The sequence below is a fragment of the Myxocyprinus asiaticus genome, chromosome 17, assembly GCF_019703515.2.
Source record: "Myxocyprinus asiaticus isolate MX2 ecotype Aquarium Trade chromosome 17, UBuf_Myxa_2, whole genome shotgun sequence".
NCBI classification, from domain to species: Eukaryota; Metazoa; Chordata; class Actinopteri; order Cypriniformes; family Catostomidae; genus Myxocyprinus; species Myxocyprinus asiaticus.
The window spans coordinates 48895001-48917500 of NC_059360.1; the positions used below are offsets into that span (position 1 = coordinate 48895001).

Below are 22500 nucleotides of genomic sequence, written 5' to 3' on the forward strand. Positions count from 1 at the left end.
GATTAGAATACAAAATACAGATATATTAAGTGTTCAGGAGCATCACAATCCTTTAGATGAGCACATGTGAGGATGTGTGTTTGCTCAAACAAAGTCCTCGAACATGTGCACGCACACACACACACACACACACACACAAACACAAACACACACAGAGAGACAGACACATACACACATTCACACACACACAAACACACACACAACACATACACTCACGCACATACACACACACAGACACATACACACAGACACTCACACACATACACACAAACACAAACACACACAGACAGACACATACACACTCACACACACTCTCACACACATACACACACAGAGAGACAGACACATACATTCACACACACACACAAACACACACACAATACATACACTCACGCACATACACACACACACACACACACAGACACATACACACAGACACTCACACACATACACACAAACACACACACATACACGCAAACACACACACACACTGACAGACACATACACACTCACTCACGCACACACACATACACACACAGACACATACACATACATACACACACACACACACACACACACACACACACACACTCACACAAACACACACACAGACAGACACATACACACACAAACACACACAAAACACACACACATACACACACACACACACACAGACAAACACATACACATACACACACTCACACACACACACACACAAACACACAATGTGTACTGAGCATGTTTTGTGCATCGTCTTTCCATGTTCACTCTTTGCGGAATATTTCAAGATTTACTCATCATGGGGTCTGGGTATCTCAGCAAGTGTTGATGCTGACTATCACACATGGAGTCACGAGTTCGAATCCAGGGCATGCTGAGTGACTCCAGCCAGGTCTCCTAAGCAACCAAATTGGCCCGGTTGCTAGGGAGGGTAGAGTCACATGGGGTAACCTCCTCGTGGTCGCGATTATGGGTTCTCGCTCTCAATGGGGCGTGTGGTAAGTTGTGCGTGGATCGTGGAATGTAGCATGAGCCTCCACATGCTGTGAGTCTCCGCGGTGTCATGCACAACGAGTCACGTGATAAGATGCACGGATTGACGGTCTCAGAAGCGGAGGCAACTGAGACTTGTCCTCCGCCACCCGGATTGAGGTGAGTAACCACGCCACCATGTGGACCTACTAAGTAGTGGGAATTGGGCATTCCAAATTGGGAGAAAGAGAAAAAAAAGATCTACTCATCATATTATGTTGTGTTTGGGCTCGTTTGAATCAGGATCATCTGCTGTAAGTTAAGATATGTCATTGTCTCTGTTTTATATATGTTTCAAGAATAAATAAGGAAAATGTGACAAAAAGACACTCCTGTTTATTATATTCATGTGTCTGTGTGAATTTCATACACTAAAACTCACTGCAGTTTGACCTCTGAGTGAAACACATTTGCTCATTGCATTCTACAATATATAACACATGACTATCTCAACTCTTTTATGGTTTTATCACCTCTGAATAGAATTGTTGTGATAACAAATTTGCAAATGATGAGAACGAAACAGTTCTTATTTGTCAGCCAATTAAAAAGCATTATTTAAGAACTGGTAGGATCAGTTATACGCATCGTAAAGACCAGATTCTACGCTTTAAAAAGTTCAGATCAAGTAAGTGGTTATTAATTTATAATGTAATTATTATATATATTTATTTGTTTTCCGCAGGGAGTGACATCATAGCTCAGATCATTTGCTTTTGGGAGAATCTGATGACATATTGAGATCTCTGACTTTTGATTACAGACTTTAGTTTCTTGTCAAATCTGAGCACAGTTTGAGACATTGTTGAGATCTGAAACTCTAGAGGAGACATGTGTGAGATTACTGGAGTCTTGTTTTTTAGGAGAAACATCTGAGATATGACAGAGATCTCATTTGTGATTTTCTTTTCCTTTGGGGTGTTTGTGTCTGTGTTGTGTGAGGTGTGTGTGAACTTGTTGATGTGTCCGTGGCTTTTGAGGTGTGTGTGTGTTTTACTGGCTCCTGTGGTGTTGCTCCATGTAATAGTGTTTAAATGCAAGGCAGATGTGTGTGGCGGCGGCGCAGTGGAGATGCAAGAATTTATCTGAGGCCGGAGAGCGCCTGTGATCTCAGATTTATTGCATTTTACAGATTCATCCCTTTTTTTACTGTGATGGGGGGACCTTTCCCACTCCCAAGATTTAAGAGGGGGAAGTCTCCGAAAAATTGTTCAAAGGCGAGTTTGGGGGTCTTTGGTGGGGGCCGACGAGAGTGTGAACACGCTTTCTATTTTCCGAGCATGTGTGTGTCAAGGTAATTATCGTTAATGAAAACTATTATGAAGATGAACACAAGCAGTAAGTAAAAATGTTCCTTAACTAAAACCGGGAGACAGCAAACGAAGGAAAATGAAACTATAAACATGCACCAAAATAGGACTCAAAACTGAAATGACAGAACATTAGTTTTCGTAAGCAAAGTCTGACTTTAGTGCATTCTGTAAAAAAAAACAAAAAACACCTAATTAGACAAGACATAAAACAACCAACCACAGTTCGCTTGTGTTGTCAAAGACAGATGGAATACATTTTCAGTGCAAAGAAAACTAAAACTAATACTGAAACAAAATAAAATAGAATCGAAACTAATACTAAAATAAAATTGTAAATCAAAATACAAAACAAAAACTAGTGAAATTCTCAAAACTATAACAAATCTGGAGTGTGTGATAGTCTAAGGCTAATGAACAGAGAGAGGGGGTGTTATGTTGTAACAGCTCGAGTGGGGTGAGCCGTGACCGGTGGTGTTGTTCTCAGCAGGGGTGGCCTGGCGCCTGCGGTCTCTCTCTGCTGCATGCGTGTGCATGTGTTTGTGGAGGTGGCACAGGAGAGCGCTGTGGTGAAGTAAAGTATGTGTGAATTTTCTCCTGAGCTTCGTCTGTAAACATGAAACCAGTAGTGGCTAACTAGAAAGTTACGGGACTCGCACGCTGAGAGAGACAATAAATTCAGGCTTTAAAAGTGACTTGCGGATCTGAGCAGTCGCTGTACTGCAGCACTCACACTCAATGTTCATTATGAAGAGCTGCAGACAGATATCTGACCTTCTCAACATCTGCAGATAAACTGTGTTTGTTTCTCACTGATAATTATCAATACCTGCACTCTCTGGGTGGAAGGATGGATGGATAGATTGATAAAAGGACAAACAGACATACAGTAAGACAGACAGACAGACAGATAGAAACATAGATAGACACAGATAGACAGACAGATACAAAGATAGAGACAGACAGATAGATAGAGAGACGGACAGACAGACAGACAGATATATAGACAGACAGACAGACAGACACATAGATAGATAGTCAGACTGTCAGATAGATAGATAGACAGACAGACAGATAGATAGATAGACAGACAGACAGATAGTTAGATAGACAGACAGATAGATACAGACAAATAGACAGCCAGATAGATAGACAGACAGACAGATAGATAGCTAGCTAGTCAGACTGTCAGATAGATAGACAGACAGACAGACAGACAGATAGACAGACAGAAAGACAGACAGATAGATAGAAAGACAGATGGATAGACAGACAGAAAGACAGATAGATAGATAAATAGACAGACAGACAGATGGGCAGACAGACAGACAGACAGACAAACAGACAGACAGATAAATAGATAGTCAGACTGTCAGATAGATAGACAGACAGACAGACAGACAGACAGACAGACAGACAGATAGATAGATTGAAAGACAGATGGATAGACAGACAGAAAGACAGACAGACAGATAGATAAATAGACACACAGAAAGACAGACAGAAAGATAGACATACATACAGACAGACAGACTGTCAGATAGATAGATAGATAGACAGACAGACAGATAGGTAGATAGATTGAAAGACAGATGGATAGACAGACAGAAAGACAGACAGACAGATAGATAAATAGACAGATAGACAGACAGATAATATACAGAGAGACAGACAGATGGGCAGACAGATGTACAGACAGAAAGACAGACAGAAAGATAGACATACATACAGACAGACAGACAGACAGACTGTCAGAAAGATAGACAGACAGACAGACAGACAGACAGATAGATAGATAGATTGAAAGACAGATGGATAGACAGACAGAAAGACAGACAGACAGATAGATAAATAGACAGATACACAAACAGATAATATACAGAAAGACAGACAGATGGGCAGACAGATGTACAGACAGAAAGACAGACAGAAAGATAGACATACATACAGACAGACAGACTGTCAGATAGATAGATAGACAGACAGACAGACAGACATACAGACAGATAGATAGATAGATTGAAAGACAGATGGATAGACAGACAGAAAGACAGACAGACAGATAGATAAATAGACAGATACACAGACAGATAATATACAGAAAGACAGACAGATGGGCAGACAGATGGACAGACAGAAAGACAGACAGAAAGATAGACATACATACAGACAGACAGACAGACAGACTGTCAGATAGATAGATAGACAGACAGACAGACAGACATACAGACAGATAGATAGATAGATTGAAAGACAGATGGATAGACAGACAGAAAGACAGACAGACAGATAGATAAATAGACAGATACACAGACAGATAATATACAGAAAGACAGACAGATGGGCAGACAGATGGACAGACAGAAAGACAGACAGAAAGATAGACATACATACAGACAGATAGATAGATAGAAAGAGCTATAGACAGACAGATGGATAGATAGACAGACAGACAGACAGATGGATAGATAGACAGACAGACAGACAGATGGATAGATAGATAGACAGACAGACAGGCAGATGGATAGATAGACCTATAGAATGAAAGATAGACAGACAGATAGATGTATAGACAGATAAACAGAGAGAAACACAGACAGAACCATGGACGGACAGACAGACAGACTGATAGATATAGTAGATAGATAGACAGGAAGCACAATCAGACAATCACCTATGAAGACTCAACTGAATTCACATAATTTTTTTGTTTTTTTGTTTTTTACAGAATATGAAATTGATCTTTAATGAACACTCAGATACTAACAGATCATTCAGGGTCCCCGTTCACCACTGAACTCCAGGAGAACATCTTGAGGATCCTGCACAAAATCTTATTCCGGTTTAGCACCTAAATCTCCATATGGGTTGTGTATTAGAGTTGTGACAAGACGAATGTTCACACTAAACTTTGCTGCTTCAAAGACGATACAACAGACACGTGTTTATAAAGAGCATCATAATACCACACTGGAAAGTTTACACTGAAGTTGTGCGTCTGTCCACTCAACTGGCCTGTACACACTGGAAAGTGTCATAGTTTTAATGGCCACTCGGTTCAGTGTTTGAAAGCACACAGTTCTTTCCCAGAATGTATTTAATTGCTGAATGTGGATCAATATTAGTGATTAGGGTCAGTTCGATTGATCTCATGCAGTGCACATTACACTAGATAAACACTGCCATACAGTTTCATACTTCAAATATGGCATGAGATGATGAGATTATGCTGGAAAGACTGATCAACAGTCTGTCTTTTGACATCAAAACTTTTTCTCAAAATTCAGAAGGACATTTCTAAGCGACAAAAACATTTCAGCTGTGTTTGGTCTTGCAGGATGACACCCCCTGACCCCCAGAGCAGCGTGAAGTGTACTGACGTGGTGGTCTCTGAAGCGATCACGTCACGGAGGGCCGGTCTTTATGAGAGTCCAGTCAAAGTTCTCCCGCCAGCTTTATAGCACGACTTAAGTACATACTCCATGTTTAGGGCAACACGATCCGCTTCCAGTCCAATCAAAGCCTGGAGGTTTTCATAGTGGAGCGAGTTTTTCATTTCACTGGTCTGTGTGCAGTTACACAGCGAGCATTCGGTCAGACCGCAGGCAAGACCACAGACAGACCAAGTCAATATGAACATGGTTCTGGACCAAGGCGGTTGGCGAATGCGCGCTACGACTACTATGAGAGACTGGACTATTTTTCTTAAATGTTTTAGACCCATAAACATGTCTTTATATTCCTTTAAACTCAAATTGTACAAGTTTATCTCCTGACCTCCTGACACATGTGCTCTTGACGTGCACATCTACTGTGAATGTTCCACCTTCGTCCTATTGTTTAGCGGCGATTATATCTTCTAGTGTACCCACTAATTAGTGCATCACGTGTCCTTTACGCAGACACCTAGCGTTCATATACTTTGGGCTTAAGTGATATAAAGTGCATCTCAACCTGTCTTGTCTCTCATTTCTGACTCACCTGTTCTGATGAAGGTGTCCATCTTGTCTTTGAAGGGTTGGAGATGTTCTTCAGAAGAGTTCTCGCACACCTGCAGAACTTCCTTCTCACAAGCTGCAGGAAAGAAGAGACATAAATAGCATCTATTCAAATTTGCATATGTTCACCATGCATGGTTGGAAGCTTTGCCATTGACTATGTTCATCATGAGGGCAGCATCCTTGAATCAACACACTTGTCAGACAACAGTGTAAAAAATGGGGACAGTGGCATATGCCATGTTTGTTGCTGCCATCACTGCAGGTACGATAGTTACGGTGAAAGACATTCAATACCTTGAATGCTTAAATGCTTGAATGCTTGAATGCTTGCAACCATTGTGGGTTACGGCACCTTAGCACATTTCTTTGTGTAGGTAAAGCCAATGTCTTATATTTGCACTGCTTTAGCTGCCTTGTGACATATATTTGACATATTGACTTGTTTCATGTGACATCACTGTATGACCGCGCCGACATGTTTGTCACCAAAATTCCATATTTCTTCATTGTGCTGCGCTGTAGGACTTTCTATTTAAGTGATTATCCCTATGCCCTATTTTCTCAAAGAGAGATTCGTGGGGGGTCTGGGTAGCTCAGTGAGTATTGACGCTGATTATTACACCTGGAGTCGTGAGTTTGAATACAGGGCGTGCTGAGTGACTCCAGCCAGGTCTCCTAAGCAACCAAATTGGCCCGGTTGCTAGGGAGGGTAGAGTCACATGGGGTAACCTCCTCGTGGTTGCTATAATGTGGTTTGTTCTCGGTGGGGCGTGTGGTGAGTTGTGCGTGGATGACACGGAGAATAGCGTGAAGCCTCCACACGCGCTACATCTCCGCGGTAACGCACTCAACAAGTCACGTGATAAGATGCTCGGATTGACGGTCTCAGACGCGGAGGCAACTGAGATTCGTCCTTGAGGCGAGTCACTACGCCACCACGAGGACTTAGGATTTAATTGGGAATTTAAAAAAAAATAAAACAAATTTAAAAAGAGATTTTTGGAGGGCTAAAAGGTGTAGAGCTAAAATATATATATATATAATTATATATATAAAAAAAAGAAAATTGTAAAAACTGATTTTATGTGTTTTTGTACTGTTCAAAATACAAAAACGTCCAAAAAAATCAGATTTTTTTTTCTGCCTGTGTGAATGTAGGAGACTACAACAAGCGACAGAGGGATTGATGTGAATGAATCAGCCTCATCAGAGGTGAATGAAGCAGTAATGAGGTGAATTAATGAAGTTCAGGTGAGTTTGGCATATCACATTACCGGCACCTTCATAAACAAGTTCAATAAGAAACATGAGGAAGAAATGTGTGAATCCACGCAAAGTTCATCCCAAACAGATGGTTAATAAAGACAAACACTGGAGACGTTTAAACGAGTTTGGAGCGCGTTCAAAACGTAACAAAAGAAGGAATGCTTTTCATTATTGCACCCAAAGAATCATAACAGTTTGTTCAGGTGGCAAGCATCAAAACTATTTCAAGAGGTTACTTAATTATTTTTAGTAAGTGTGATGTGGATATCTGCCTAATATAGACTGTCTTGTTCGTCTTTATCAATTATTCTTGATCAGTTGTTTGGAGTTTTGAGTGCTGCTGACCTTTTGTCTATTATTGGAATCTTTTAATAGAGTTCATCTGTGGGGTTTCAAAAGAGAAATGAAAATGTTCAACCTCTAAAGAGACACTGATTTTAGCGACTGACCATTGAGTTTGTAAAATGATAATATGTGCTTCTGTAAATTCCACAAGCCTTTTTAAACAAAAGATTTAATAGCAAAAGTACTGTGAAACACGACACTACCCAGTGTTGTCATGGTGTCATTTCCTTCCAGAGTGATTTGTCAAATGCCATTTATAGCTCAAACATGTGTGCCCATGAACAAAGGGTTGCATCATTTCATGCCCGCATGCTCCAGCCCAACAGCTGCCTTTGAGATGAATGTAAATGCTAATGGAACGATCTGTCCAAATATCATAGACCTCCTTGGACTAAATCATTATAAAAGAGATGGGGGTCTGATCCAGACCAGCACTCCCTCACTGAGGTTGTTTTTGAACTCGTGGAGCAGATGCTGAATTGATTTTGACCCGTCTGGAGTCGAGGAACCTCGTTTGTGTTGTTTGTGCTCAACAGAGTCTTTGTTGTGCTGCCAAACAACTGCGTTGAAACAAACTCAAAGAGTAAAAGAGCCATTACCTGGCAACTGGATTTCTATACCTCCTCCAAACATGTACAGTACATGCAGTGCATATTTAAATATATGTTTGTATAGTTATTCATCTGGTTATTACTGAGGAATGTAGTAAATGCCTGCATGTGTTTAGGATTGTTATGGGGGAGCAGCAGAATTATGGATGTTTATAAAGCAGCTAAATTAGCACAAGTGTAGTGCTAAGACAACACGTCTTCTAACTGTGTGTTGATTTGTTTGACGTAGCTGGCTGAAAAGCAGTACATGTGTTTTATGTGGGGCTGGAAGGCACCCCGTTACGTTGTCCACTGAAAAGCGTGATTAAAGTGTCTTACGTGTTTGTTAAGCCGGTCCCAGCTTCCTCCTTTTCCACGAAATGTTACACTGGTGCCGAAACCCGGGAAGGAGGAAGGACACTGCATCAAGGAGTCCTCGCCACTGACTGAGGATCGCGATGCCGAGGGAGTGCTCGATCTGGTGACGCTGGAGCTCTGTGTCAACCGGCAACCAAAAGGGACGGCTGAGTGGTCCAGTGCCATCGCCCGGCATCGTGGACGGAAGCAGTACAGCGAGCTGAGGGCCAGTTGACAGCGTGTCCGGGGCCGGGCGAGCCCGTCGTTCTCTCCTCTCCTCTCTCTGCTTTCTCCTCTCTCTCTGTATATTCTCCCCCTCTCCCTCATCTTGTTCCCACTCCCAGGCACGTGCAGGTCGGACCCGGAGACCATCCTGATGCATCAACGTCAATGTCTCAGGCCGGAGAACCCGACCTGAGTTTGGCGATGGGGGAATGTGTCGTGCAGGGCGGGACTGAGCGGCATCTGGGCAGAGCGAGGCCAGGAAGATGAGTGATGAATGAGGTCCACCTGTGTGCCACACCGGTCTCGCGTTCCAGTGAGGGGTGGCGGGAGTATTTAAGGAGAGGAGACAGCGGCAGACGGGAGAGAGAGACGCACGAAGCTGTCTGTGTGTGTGTTAATGTGTGGAACACTGTTAAACACAATGACCACATTTGTGGACTATATGCTCAGATTCAGTTCAAATATCCTTTATTCACTGTCTGTGTATTATCACATTGAGAATCAATGCATGCATCCAAAAACTGAAAAATGTGTCTTTCAGAGGCTTTATATGGAGTTAGGATGAAAATAAGGTGCATTTCAAACTGTTCTGAGACCAGTGCAGACAGACAGCACACTGGAGGTTAAGTCATTCACTAAATAGGGAGCAAGGGAGCATCCTATAGCTCTCTATGCAGTTAAGTGCATTCACTCCTAAAATCTGATCAAAAGTTCAGTTTCAGGCTGCAGATGATGTTTGGATCACTCAACATGTTTGACAGACATGTGACAATGATAATCAGTACATAGATTCACAATTTATAATGTATCATTTTATTTTAACATGGTTGACAGTGATTGGATGATGTTTTTTGTTTTGTTTTGTTTTTGCATGTTTCTTAGGGGAGAAGTTACAAATAAAGGATTATTGAGCTTGTTCTTTGTGGTTGTGGATATGCGGTCACAGAATCTAAACAAACAAATGCCATGCTGCTATAGGTTCAGTCTCATGAGTGTTAAGACTTCATGTGGCTATTGGGTCTGTATGAACCCTTTTGAAAGAAGTTTTTGAAGTTCAAATGCTGAGTAATGACTCTTCATTCAGTCTTACACCAGACGAGAGCAGCGCATTGTGTCAAAAACCAATCGCTCCCATTACAATCAATGATGCTGTCTACACTGGATGCATTCGTTGATAGGTCCATACTTTCTGAACGCAATTTAGAAAGTTAACAACAGTATCAAGCCATTGTGGCATGTGTAGGCAGGGTGTTAAGCATGATCTGAGACTGAATAATAAAACAGAACTTTCTCAACCTAGACTGAAGCCATGATTGAATATCGATTTTTTAAAGTTAAACTGTTCATGGGCCTGATGTCCAAGTTCTCCTCACGTGTTCAGATGTTCTGTGGCTATCGTTTTATGTCTACAACTAACCTCTGGTAGCAAACGCTGCAAAACTGCCATAATATCCAATAAACCTGTAGGGCTGTAGGAGCTACATGATGATTTATCTCGACGCGTTGGCCTTGGCCCGTCAGAGGGGTAATATTGGGATTCATACCGAGCTCTGACAGCACACTGAGGTTGTATATAATTGTGGATTATCTGCTGAAATTCACAGCATGCTATATAAATAACTGTGGGCTGCCGGACAGACAAATGTCTTTTCTCCTGAAAGATTTTCCAAAACATGACGTTTAAAGCCTTGTGAGTCTGAGTGGTATGCACGTAGAAACGTGGTTTTCGTTAAATCGCTCTTTTGTCATCTAAAACGGTTGAGGACATAAGCAATGCATCTATTGTCTCGACTCTTGGCAAAGTGCTCAATTGATGCGCCACTTACATTGTTATAAAAATTAATACCCAGAGGTGGAATTGCTAGAATGCAGATAACTGGTTGTTTGTGGCGACATCAAAGCTCTGCAGACTCACCAAAGAACAATGCTGACGACACCAGACTAACATCTTCTCAGATCAATGTTTTGTGGTTTAGAACTAATAAATGAAAGTAGCCGACATGCAAATGCACACAAACACATGAAGAGTCGTGCCAACGGCCTCTCAGTGTGTGTATACTCATTGTCTCGGCTCCAAAGAGACAGTTTCATCTGGAAACATTCAATAATGGCCGTCCAGAGCTGTTAGTCTTTGATAGCCATTACTCATGCGTTCATGTTTGTCTCTTGTCATTGAACTTTAAGAAAAACAGCTGTGGTTCTTTGTGCTTTCTGCCTCAAGTTTTTTGTCTCATTTGTGTTTGCATTATTTTGCCCAAAGTTGCCTGGATGTTCCCGTGTTCCTCACGTATGAAACAGTTTGTGGGGTTCTGTTTTCAGAATTGTGGTCGAGTTTCCCAGAAAAATGACACGACCCACCAGTGGCTTAATGAAAAGGACACTGTCTGACGGACTTCAGAGCGGGGAAATTCATGGCACATCCAACATTTTTATGTTTTTCTATATCCATGATTAATGCCAAACTTCCAACCCCCGTTTTTATAAAATATGGGTGTCTTTTTTAAGTGGCCACTTTTAGCAGTTAAGCCTTGATAAGCTTTTTTTACATTCCTACTGTATGTACATGCATCACAGGAGATTTATGTCATTTTGTCATGAAAATTGACATATTTAACGGTTTTGAAATAAAAAAGGCAGACTTATTTGTTTTGCTAAGGCTAATTACATAGCTAACATTTATATATGTCCTAAATACACACAATTAAATAATATTTACACACTTTTTACATAATTTGGTTAACAAGTACACTCAGTTTTGAACAAACTTTATAAGGGGCAACATTGTTTGGTGTGGTGGCAATGACACCACAACTCTGGGACAATTTCTTTTGAATTATTATTATTTGATATAAATAATTTTCACACAATAAATAAAAAAATGGTTTGTTTATTTCTCCTTTTGTTCAAACATGTAATAATTTTAATTTTTTATTTTTTCCCCTTTTTCTCCCAATTTGGAATGCCCAATTCCCAATGCGCTCTAAGTCCTCGTGGTGGCGTAGTGACTCTCCTCAAATCGGGTGGAGGAGGACGAATCTCAGTTGCCTCCGCGTCTGAGACTGTCAATCCGTGCATCTTATCACGTGACTTGTTGAGCGCGTTACCGTGGAGACCTAGTGCATGTGGAGGCTTCACACTATTCTCCACGGCATCCACACACAACTCACCACGCGCCCCACCGAGAGCAAGAACCACATTATAGCGACCACGAGGAGGTTACCCCGTGTGACTCTACCCTCCCTAGCAACCGGGCCAATTTGGTTGCTTAGGAGACCTGGCTGGAGTCACTCAGCACACCCTGGATTCGAACTCACGACTCCAGGTGTGATAGTCAGCGTCAATACACGCTGAGATACCCAGACCCCCAATAATTTTTATTTTTTAATGGACTTTCCTAGTTTAACTTTGAAAGAATTTACTGCCAAAACTTAAAAGGCATTTTAAAAGTACTAAAAATAAATGATGAAGCCCTGATTAACAGTTTCAAAGTCAATTTCAATTTGACCTTCATATAACAAAAAGAAAAAAAAGTTAAAAATCTGTTAGTTTTAAAGGGGTCATGTCATGAGGAATCAAATGTTCCTTGATATTTCGACATATAACAGGTCTTTCAACAATAAAAACATACTGTAAATTTCAGAACTCAAAACTTAATCCCCAATGCAATAAAAGCATTTATTGAAACCAAGCTGCAAATACGCCTCGTTCTCTACTTCTTCGACTTCACTATGTCATTTGGGGGCCTATTAATTCACGACTGCCTCTACAGCAACAACATCAACGCCTACTTTTACATCATCGCACCCTTGGCCCCGCCCACTGGTGTTTCAGTTCATAAACAGAGAGCGGGGCAGACAGGGCTAGTGTGGCCTACTAACTATTCTTGAACACCAAAGGGGACCCATCTGGATGATTTTGGTTTACGTATTTTTGTATATAAACACACTAGGACAGCTATCTTTGACTGCTGTCATGTTTCTCGTGCTGCTTTTCAAATATGTGGTGTCAAGTTACAAATCTGATAAAGAGACTGCATCTTGTTGTTTTGAGCACAAATGCGCCCTGAACGTGTTCTTGCACCCATCTGTGCTATTTTTAATTGTATGTGTATGTAAACATGCACTAGATGGATGTCTTTGACCGTTTTGATGTGTTTCCGGTGATGTGCGCCTCAGTGCACGATGATACTCATCAGTATGTGTTTGCACGTCTTGTTCATCCTGCTTTGGACTATGCATGAGCATTTTTTCGGCTCATATCAGTGTGGATTGCTTGTGAGCCAGTCATTATATGATTCAAGCTTTGCAAAGGATCTGTTATTGAAGGATGGGGCAGTTAAAAGCACTATTGGACCCGATCACAAACTGTGAATAAACAGTTTCATTCATGAATATTTGATAGATTTTGGCGCTGCTGTGCTTGAGATGAACAGTTTTATATATTCGGATGCAATGTGTTGGATGTGCATTATGTGTAACCCCTGAAATGTAGTTTTATAATGTTGTGGAGCTTGTTCATTCTCTTCCCATTGAGTTTCAAATATGGCTGTATTTGAGGGGCTGCACGATGTTAGCCAATCAGAACAGTGGGCATTTACATTGAAGTTTTAAGGAGGTGCTTAGACCAAAACAGAGTGTTTCAGACAGAGGGCCAGAGACAGGGTGGAAAATGATCATATATTACTAAATTATGACTGTTTTGGTGCAAAACCCCCCCCCAAAACTTTACTAACATTATCAGTGGACCTCAGGGAAGATAATAAAATTATAAAAAAAAAGAGTATGTCATGACACCTTTAATAAAAATCAACATCTGGGACATGAAAGTGCACGAAGTTGAAGAAAAACCCATAAAAGTGTCATTTTTTGGTGGTTCAAATACTTTCTGGTATCTCAGTTGAATGTTGAGTCACTATCAGTAATCCATTGAAAGTTTGAGTTCCTGAAAATTTTAAACATTGTGACACTGTTTGTTTGAGTGTCAAGACACGTCAACTTCTGATTCAACCAATGGTGTGTGTTTTGGGGCGGGACAACTTGTTTGTCAGACCAATGGAAGACTTGATTTTATAAGAAGACATAAAAGTGTGAAAGAAGCCGTGTGATGTTGTCAATATTTTTTAGTATGTCCACATAAGTTACCTAGGAAGTCTAAAGTTAAATACCATCCTACATTTGTTGTTCAAGCTGCAAACATTAAACTTAAGTAAATCTATAAACAGCAGGTCAACCTGAGAGCAAAAGAGAGAAATAGAGAAAGACAGAGTATGTATAAAACTCTTTTCCCCCTAAAGAAAGCAAAGCAGCTCATGTGGAGATCATATTTCTGGTAAACGTTGAAGAGAGCAACGGTGAGGGCAGAAGGCCAGTCAGGTTGTCTCAGGGCATCTCTGTCTCGCTCTAGTCTCATAGTTCAGACATGTAAACGCCCCTGAGACTGACCCCGTGTCACGACCCTTGCGCCAGGCCTTGTCACACGCCACGGGTGTAAAATCAGCAAACACAAACCCCTAAATACACACAAGACAGGTGGAGATGTCAAACGTGATCTCAACTATCTCTCAAACTGCTCAGATTTGCCAAGATCCTAAAGTCTACAATCAAAAGTCTCAATATGAGATGTCATTAGGAACTTAAACTTTTCTCATTAAATTCTCCCAAGAGCAAATGGTCTGAGCTATGCTATCAACATTAATGTTATATCTTTGTACTCTTACTGCATGTCAATGATCGACTCATTGGTCTCTCTTTTAATTTCTCTAAAGGAAATAATAATATTGATTGTTCAATCAAACATAACTGAGAATTCCATTAAGTCTACGGAGTTATGAAAGAGCAACTTTATACTACAGGTAGATCAATATATCGGTTTTACCAATTTACCAGTTCTCCGTTGACCTCTATCATCAACAAGGCGTTTCCGTCGACAGAACTGCCGCTCACTGGATGTTTTTTGTTTTTGGCACCATTCTGAGTAAATTCTAGAGACTGTTGTGTGTGAAAATCCCAGAAATACTCAAACTAGCCCGTCTGGCACCAACAATCATGCCACGCTCCAAATCACTGAGATCACATTTGATCACCATTCTGATGGTTGATGTGAACATTAACTGGTGTATCTAATAAAGTTCTCAGTGAGCGTATATTTACAAAACCCTTCATCTGGTGAATATACAAGCTATAAAAAGCTTATTAACAAAGCCAAGTCTTCGCCATTTCAAAATAAGAGTCCCGATGTGTTTTCGGGCTTGTTTATTGGTAAAAGTCCTGCGTTATGCACCCAATAAAAAAGCCCAAAAACAATTCTGGTAAGTATTGGGATTTTCGTTGCACAACAAACTGCCTGTGGGATTTTATACATTTTGGACTTCTGTTACCTCTGTGTCTGTACCCGTCTTAGAAAGGAAATACTAGGGTCCTGTGTAGCTCAGCGAGTAAAGACCCTGACTATCACCTCTGGAGTCGTGAGTTCGAATCCAGGGCATGCTGAGTGACTCCAGTCAGGTCTCTTAAGCAACCAAATTGGCCCGGTTGCTAGGGAGGGTAGAGTCACATGGGGTAACCTCCTCGTGGTCGCTATAATGTGGTTCTCGCTCTCGGTGGGGCGTGTGGTGAGTTGTGCGTGGATGCCGCGGAGAATAGCGTGAAGCCTCCACACGCGCTAGGTCTCCACGGTAACGCGCTCAACAAGCCACGTGATAAGATGCGCGGATTGACGGTCTCAGACGCGGAGGCAACTGAGATTCATCCTCCACCACCCAGATTGAGGCGAGTCACTACGCCACCACGAGGACTTAGAGCGCATTGGGAATTCCAAATTGGGGAGAAAAGGGGAGAAAAAGAAAAAAGAAAGAAAGGAAATACTAAAGGCGGTCGCACCCCAGACGAGAAGCGCCACGCCCGCAGGAATCAAACACAGGGCACGTCGATGCGGTTCAGGTGGCAGACAGTACACACACAAACGTTACCAAGGTTTTTCCCCTCTTCAAGAATGAACAAAGTGACGCTGATGAGTTTGCAGGTTAGTGTATGAAACTGGTGTAACTGCGCAAACTCTACGATTAGAAATGGCTACGTTAATTATGCAATTTCTCTATCTGTAGCATTGAATGGGCTTCATTCAAGCTGTCAAACCACTAAAGACATACTTGTATCTGAAAACACATTGCGTAGGCTATATGAAAGATACATATACACAATATATCATCCACTGATGGCTAGAGAAAATAATCTATGTCCTTTGATAATGATTTGGTCGAATTTAATGGAAAACTAGGCGAGTTGCGCTCCATGGCACAGCAGAAATCTGAGTTGTAGCTGGGCGCTGCCGAGGGGTGTGCATACATTCATAGAAAACAATTATTTCGAATTTTAGAACACGCCATGTCGCCCGCCAGATGCTTCCGGTGTGCGACACCCTCAAGAAAAGTTTTTTACATTCTATAAATCCATTTGCAAAAACTATCAGCCGATTAATCAGATATCAGCCCTATCCACCACCTTAGTTATCGGCTTCTGCTGTTTTATATTTTACAATATCCTGTAATCTTTGTGTTTACAGATTCAGTGTAGGAGTCAGGCAAAGGATGTCTCTATTAACATGCAACATTAGAACATTTCAGGACATCCAAGTCTCATCGAAGGGCCTTCACATGTAGGTCAGACACAGACATCTGTCTGGTGTGATTTTTCTACTAGTCCAATACCTCAGCTTCCTCTCGACTTGAGGAATAATTAGGAACACTTGCTCTCTGTGAACTGCTTTACGATCGCACGGCATTAATATTTATCCCTGCCGGTCTGCTGCCGGTGAGCTCAGAAATCAAGAAGTCGAAGGTGCGCTTTCAAAACGCTCAGAACTTTCTCCTTACAATCTCCTGCCAACAGCCTGAGGACTCGCAGGCGAGACGTTTCAAGTTTTTTGTTGTGGTGTGGATCAAATGCTAAAGCCCTCATTCTGTATTTATTGTCTTCCATTTTTTGGGCTAATAAATGAGTGACAGACAGCTCGAGGTGGGGCAGCAGTCGTTTTGTGGCCGTTTTGTATTTTGTCCCGCGGGTCAGTGAGGATCGCGGTTTTTAACAACGATTCTCGGATGGAGGTGAATGAGTAGAGAGCATTTCTAATTGCTTTCATATGCCATATTATTGGCTGATTTAAATAATTGCAGACACCAGGGGGTGGAGGGGGGGCATGACCCTCGACCTCTCCAACGGCCCGGAGCAGAACAGAGTAGATGATGTGGGTAAGACGCCCTTTTCCAGGGTAAAAACTGTTGCATGAAAATGAGCTGCTTTTAACCGCACGTTAATGACATGCTTGTTTGTTTTAATACCAATAAGCATTATGGCCACATACTTCATTTCTATCAAAATGATTCTGTAATGGCTAGGTTATGCGTACATTAAAATAGCTAATCTTTTTTTTATTTTATTTTATTTTTTTTTTTAACCCTTTAAGCTCGGATGGGCCCACCGCAGGAAATGTTCCATTTTATAATTTCTGAAAACTTTTGCACATTATTTTATTGTAATCAGTAAAAACATCAAACTGATCAAATAGTCATGTGTCATATGTTGTTGGAAAGCTCTCAAAGAGTAGAATACAACTCTACTCACAGTTTTACTCACAGACAAAATTAAAGCGAGTAATAGCTAAGTATATATCTTTGACAATTATGTTAGTGTTGCATATATGATACTGATTTTCTCCCCTTCTCTCCCCAGTTTGGAATGCCCAATTCCCAATGCGCTCTAAGTCCTCGTGGTGGTGTAGTGACTCGCCTCAATCCGGGTGGAGGAGGATGAATCTCAGGTGCCTCCGCGTCTGAGACCGTCAATCCGTGCATCTTATCACGTGGCTTGTTGAGCGCGTCACCGCGGAGACGTAGCGCGTGTGGAGGCTTCACGCTATTCTCCGCAGCATCCACGCACAACTCACCACGCACCCCACCGAGAGCGAGAACCACATTATAGCGACCACGAGGAGGTTACCCCATGTGACTCTACCCTCCCTAGCAACCAGGCCAATTTGGTTGCTTAGGAGACCTGGCTGGAGTCACTCAGCACACCCTGGATTCAAACTCACGACTCCAGGTGTGATAGTCAGCGTCAGTACTCGCTGAGATACCCAGCCCCCCCGCATATATGATAATTATATTTTTCTCAGATACAGTTGACATGATTGGGAACAAAACAAAAGTAGTTTTTTGGAGCCACCTTATTTACACCCAGATATAATGTATATAATGACAAATCAGAAAAATAATGTATTTTATTTATTTATTTTTTTGGATTTTTCAGCAGTTTCTTATGATGAGATTCTCAGAATTGTAAAGAAAAATTTGAAAACGTTTTCTTTACATTGATACCAAACACTTGACCCTACTTTTTTTTTTTTGCCTTTAATTTTGGGTATGCCACTGAAACAGCAAATCTTTAAAAACACCCTCAGAGCTTGAAGAGCTAAATCAATCAAATCATGTCAAAAGACATCCGAAGATTACCAGTGATTTTCAGAAAACTCTCTGTGGTTAAAGGAATGTGTTGTGGGGCCTGGGTAGCTCAGCGAGTATTGATGCTGACTATCACACCTGGAGTCGTGAGTTTGAATACAGGGCATGCTGAGTGACACCAGCCAGGTCTCCTAAGCAACCAAATTGGCCCGGTTGCTAGGGAGGGTAGAGTCACATGGGGTAACCTCCTCGTGGTCGCTATAATGTGGTTCTCGCTCTCGGTGGGGCGCGTGGTGAGTTGTGCATGGATGCTGTGGAGAATAGCGTGAAGCCTCCACACGCCCTACATCTCCGCAGTAACGCACTCAACAAGCCACGTGATAAGATGCGCAGATTCACTACGCCACCACGAGGACTTAGAGCACATTGGGAATTAGGCTTTTCAAATTGGGGAGGAATGTGTCGTACCTGTCAGCTCCTTCTTTAACTTGCGAAGGTCTTTTGCGAGATCTTCAAACTTCACCTGTGCGGCGTGGAACAGATCCTGAGGTTCAGGCAATGGGAAAACGCTCTTATCAGTTCCTGCATTCTGAAAACACAACACAGTTACTCTACAATCACAACAACAAGAGCTTTCATTGAGAAAGACGGACTGTTCACCTGCAGAGCTCACCTCATCCATGTTCCTCAGGTAGTAGGACACCACATAATCCACTAGACTTATACGATTGTCCTGGTGGGAAAAGAGGAAGACAGTTGAGAATTAGGATTGCCATTTAGCATAAAGTCGAATCAGTTCAAGCACACTTCAAAATGTAGCTAAACCACATCAGCTACTGAAGGTTGAATTAGGTTAGTTGAATGGTACTGGATAATTAATATAATGGCCGGGGCAGACACATTCTCAATCACAAATCATATACTCAAAAATAATTTGGTTCTGTTTGTAATCATATACTGTTTTGATAAACGTCCCCTCTAGAATCAATACAGCATCTATCTATAGAAATGACAGTCTAGATTTATGGATTATGGGAGGATATATGTTCTACCCTGCTCTTGACATCTTTCAGCTTTGGAAGAATCTCGAGTCCAAATCCGTCCGCCTGTCCTCTGGTTCTGTTTCCACCGTTCATGTAGTTTCCAAAAGCCAAAACGAGACCAATAACATCCTTCACACTGTCACTCTCCAGAAGAGCCTACAGAAGTACACAGTCACAAACACGGACAATTGGTGAAAAACTATTCGCATACTTATACTAAAGTATGTACTACTAGGTAAGAAGTAAGTCAATTGTTTGAACAGTAAAAAGAAAGTAGCCAACTTTGATACCACAACAATCACAAACCAAAATTCTTGGTTGGCACAAGGGGTTGTGGGCAAAAGAAAGAAAAATAATTCCATTGGAAATAGTATATTACCAATGTACTATGGTTTGGCACACACCAGTCACAATCTCACCAGCTATAAAGGACAGATAGTATGTCTGTTTGGATTCAGCCATTCATACATAGTAGCACTTTAATTGCTACATTTGCTACATTTGTTATGGTCTAGAGGAAACAGCAAATCAAATGTAACACCAGTCAAAAGAAAGGAACTGTCAGTTCTCTCAAATCTGCTTTACCTTGCACACAGTAGAGATGACCTCAACCTTACGATGGACAGAGGACATTAAATCCACAAAGGCCGACTGGAAAATGATGCAGTGAGCGCGGCTGGCGAAATCAGGAATCTGGGATAACTCATACAGGAATCTTTGTGGGAAGATGAGAAAGAAATACTAATAACTTCAAAGAGGTGAGTAACACACACACACACACACACACACACACCTTCAACAAAGCAGCCAACCATCTTTACATGAACCAAAAAATCTGGATGTAACTAAGTGCACTTAAGTGTAATTAAGTCAAATATTAGCGGCACGAGTCACACACAGCACTGTGATAAACACACAATCATGAGATGATCGCTGGTTTCCTGGCTGATTAGCATACTGTCTGACTCACTACAATGAAAGGTTAAAGGTCAAATACAGCAGACTTACTCATAAGAAAAATGCTTCACCCTGTTATCGGTTATAATTCAGCCTACACAGAATCTGCGTCTACAGAATTTAAGTTCTGCAGAGTTTTGCAGAAGTAAAATATTACTGGTTATAGTTTACAGTAAAATTAAAATAACAGAATATAACTGTAATCGACTGACGCACTTCACATCAGTTTTACGATGTTGTGAGCGTTTGAAGTGACGTACTGTTCAGGTTTATCCAGGAGTTTCATCTCGTCTTCTTTAGACGTCTCGTAATGTTTCTTGATCTTCTCCAGTTCATCTCTCTGAGCTCTCTGAAAACAATTAAAACAACAATTAACATTCTGAGTAAAAAGCAGCACCGAGGATACAGTTTGATACATTTGATAAAGTCATATACAAGAAGATATATATCATGACATGTATGATTTAAAAATTAAGTAGATCAAATCAACACAACATGGTCTGAGCATAATTCACAACAAACACTATTAAATACTTTTATTGAAATATTTTAAAGTATATTTATTGACAAGACCAACAAACTCCAGGCAAACAGATGGTGCTGTGTTAAAAAAACCTGACAGCAGAAAAAAATAAACAGCAAAAGAATGAGAGAATAGAAATCAGATGTTGAGCTCATGAAAATGATTCTGTGCTATCAGGTTTCTTTATGATTCAGTTGTGAGTACTCACATTTTCATATAAAGCTTCAATCGTCTCCAGATCAACTATTGAATGATCCACAGTCAGCACAGCTGCAATATAAATCACTTTATGAGAGCAAATAAACAAACATGATGCCTTATTATTTCTGCTGCTTATAAGAAAACATTCACTCATTTATTACAGAGATTGTGTGTGTGTGTGTGCGTGTGTTTGCGTGTGTGTCTAAATAAACACAAGAAACATGTTACTAAATATGTGTGTGTTTGTGTATGTGTACAATAACAAAGATTGCAAGAAAGTTTGAAGTTTAAACGAATATACTATAAACTCCATACACACACATACACTCACATACACACACACACACACACACACACACACACTCACACACCCACACACTCACACACACACATACACACACACTCACATACACACTCACATACATACGCACTCACTCACACACATATACACGCACTCACACACACACACACACACGCACTCACACACACACACACGCACTCACACACACTCACACACACACACACACACACACACACACATACACTCACACACATACACTCACATATACACACACACACACACACATTCACACACACACACACACTCACACATACACTCACACACACACACACATACACACACACTCACACACATACACACTCACATACATACGCACTCACTCACACACATACACACGCACTCACACACACACACACACACCCACTCACACACACACACACACACACTCACTCACACATATACACACACACACATACACTCACACACATACACACATACACTCACATATACACACACACACACACATTCACACACACACACACACACACACTCACACACATACATTCACACACACACACTCACACACATACACACTCACACTCACACACACACATACACTCACACTCACACACACACACACACTCACACACATACATTCACACACACACACACACTCACACACATACACATTCACACATACACACACACACACACACACACACACACACTCACACACATACACACACAAACACACACAGAATCAGCACAGCTCATGTAACACACCACAGCAGAGATAAGACAAAACAAGAAGAGACAAGACACAGATATGAAGAAGACTACCCGTCCGATAGGAACATGTGAAGAGCATCAACAAGCAGTGACACAGATGAGAAGC

At 41.3% G+C, this 22500-nt stretch overlaps 1 protein-coding gene across 1 annotated transcript in view; it reads right to left on the bottom strand.

Moving 5' to 3' along the window:
• LOC127455161 (formin-like) overlaps positions 1-22500 on the bottom strand; it is a 73347-nt gene that overhangs the window by 13708 nt on the left and 37139 nt on the right. The window contains 7 exon segments of the mRNA XM_051722799.1: positions 6324-6416; positions 19049-19169; positions 19254-19313; positions 19633-19779; positions 20209-20338; positions 20841-20929; positions 21312-21373. Of these exon segments, the coding sequence (XP_051578759.1) occupies positions 6324-6416; positions 19049-19169; positions 19254-19313; positions 19633-19779; positions 20209-20338; positions 20841-20929; positions 21312-21373 (702 nt within the window).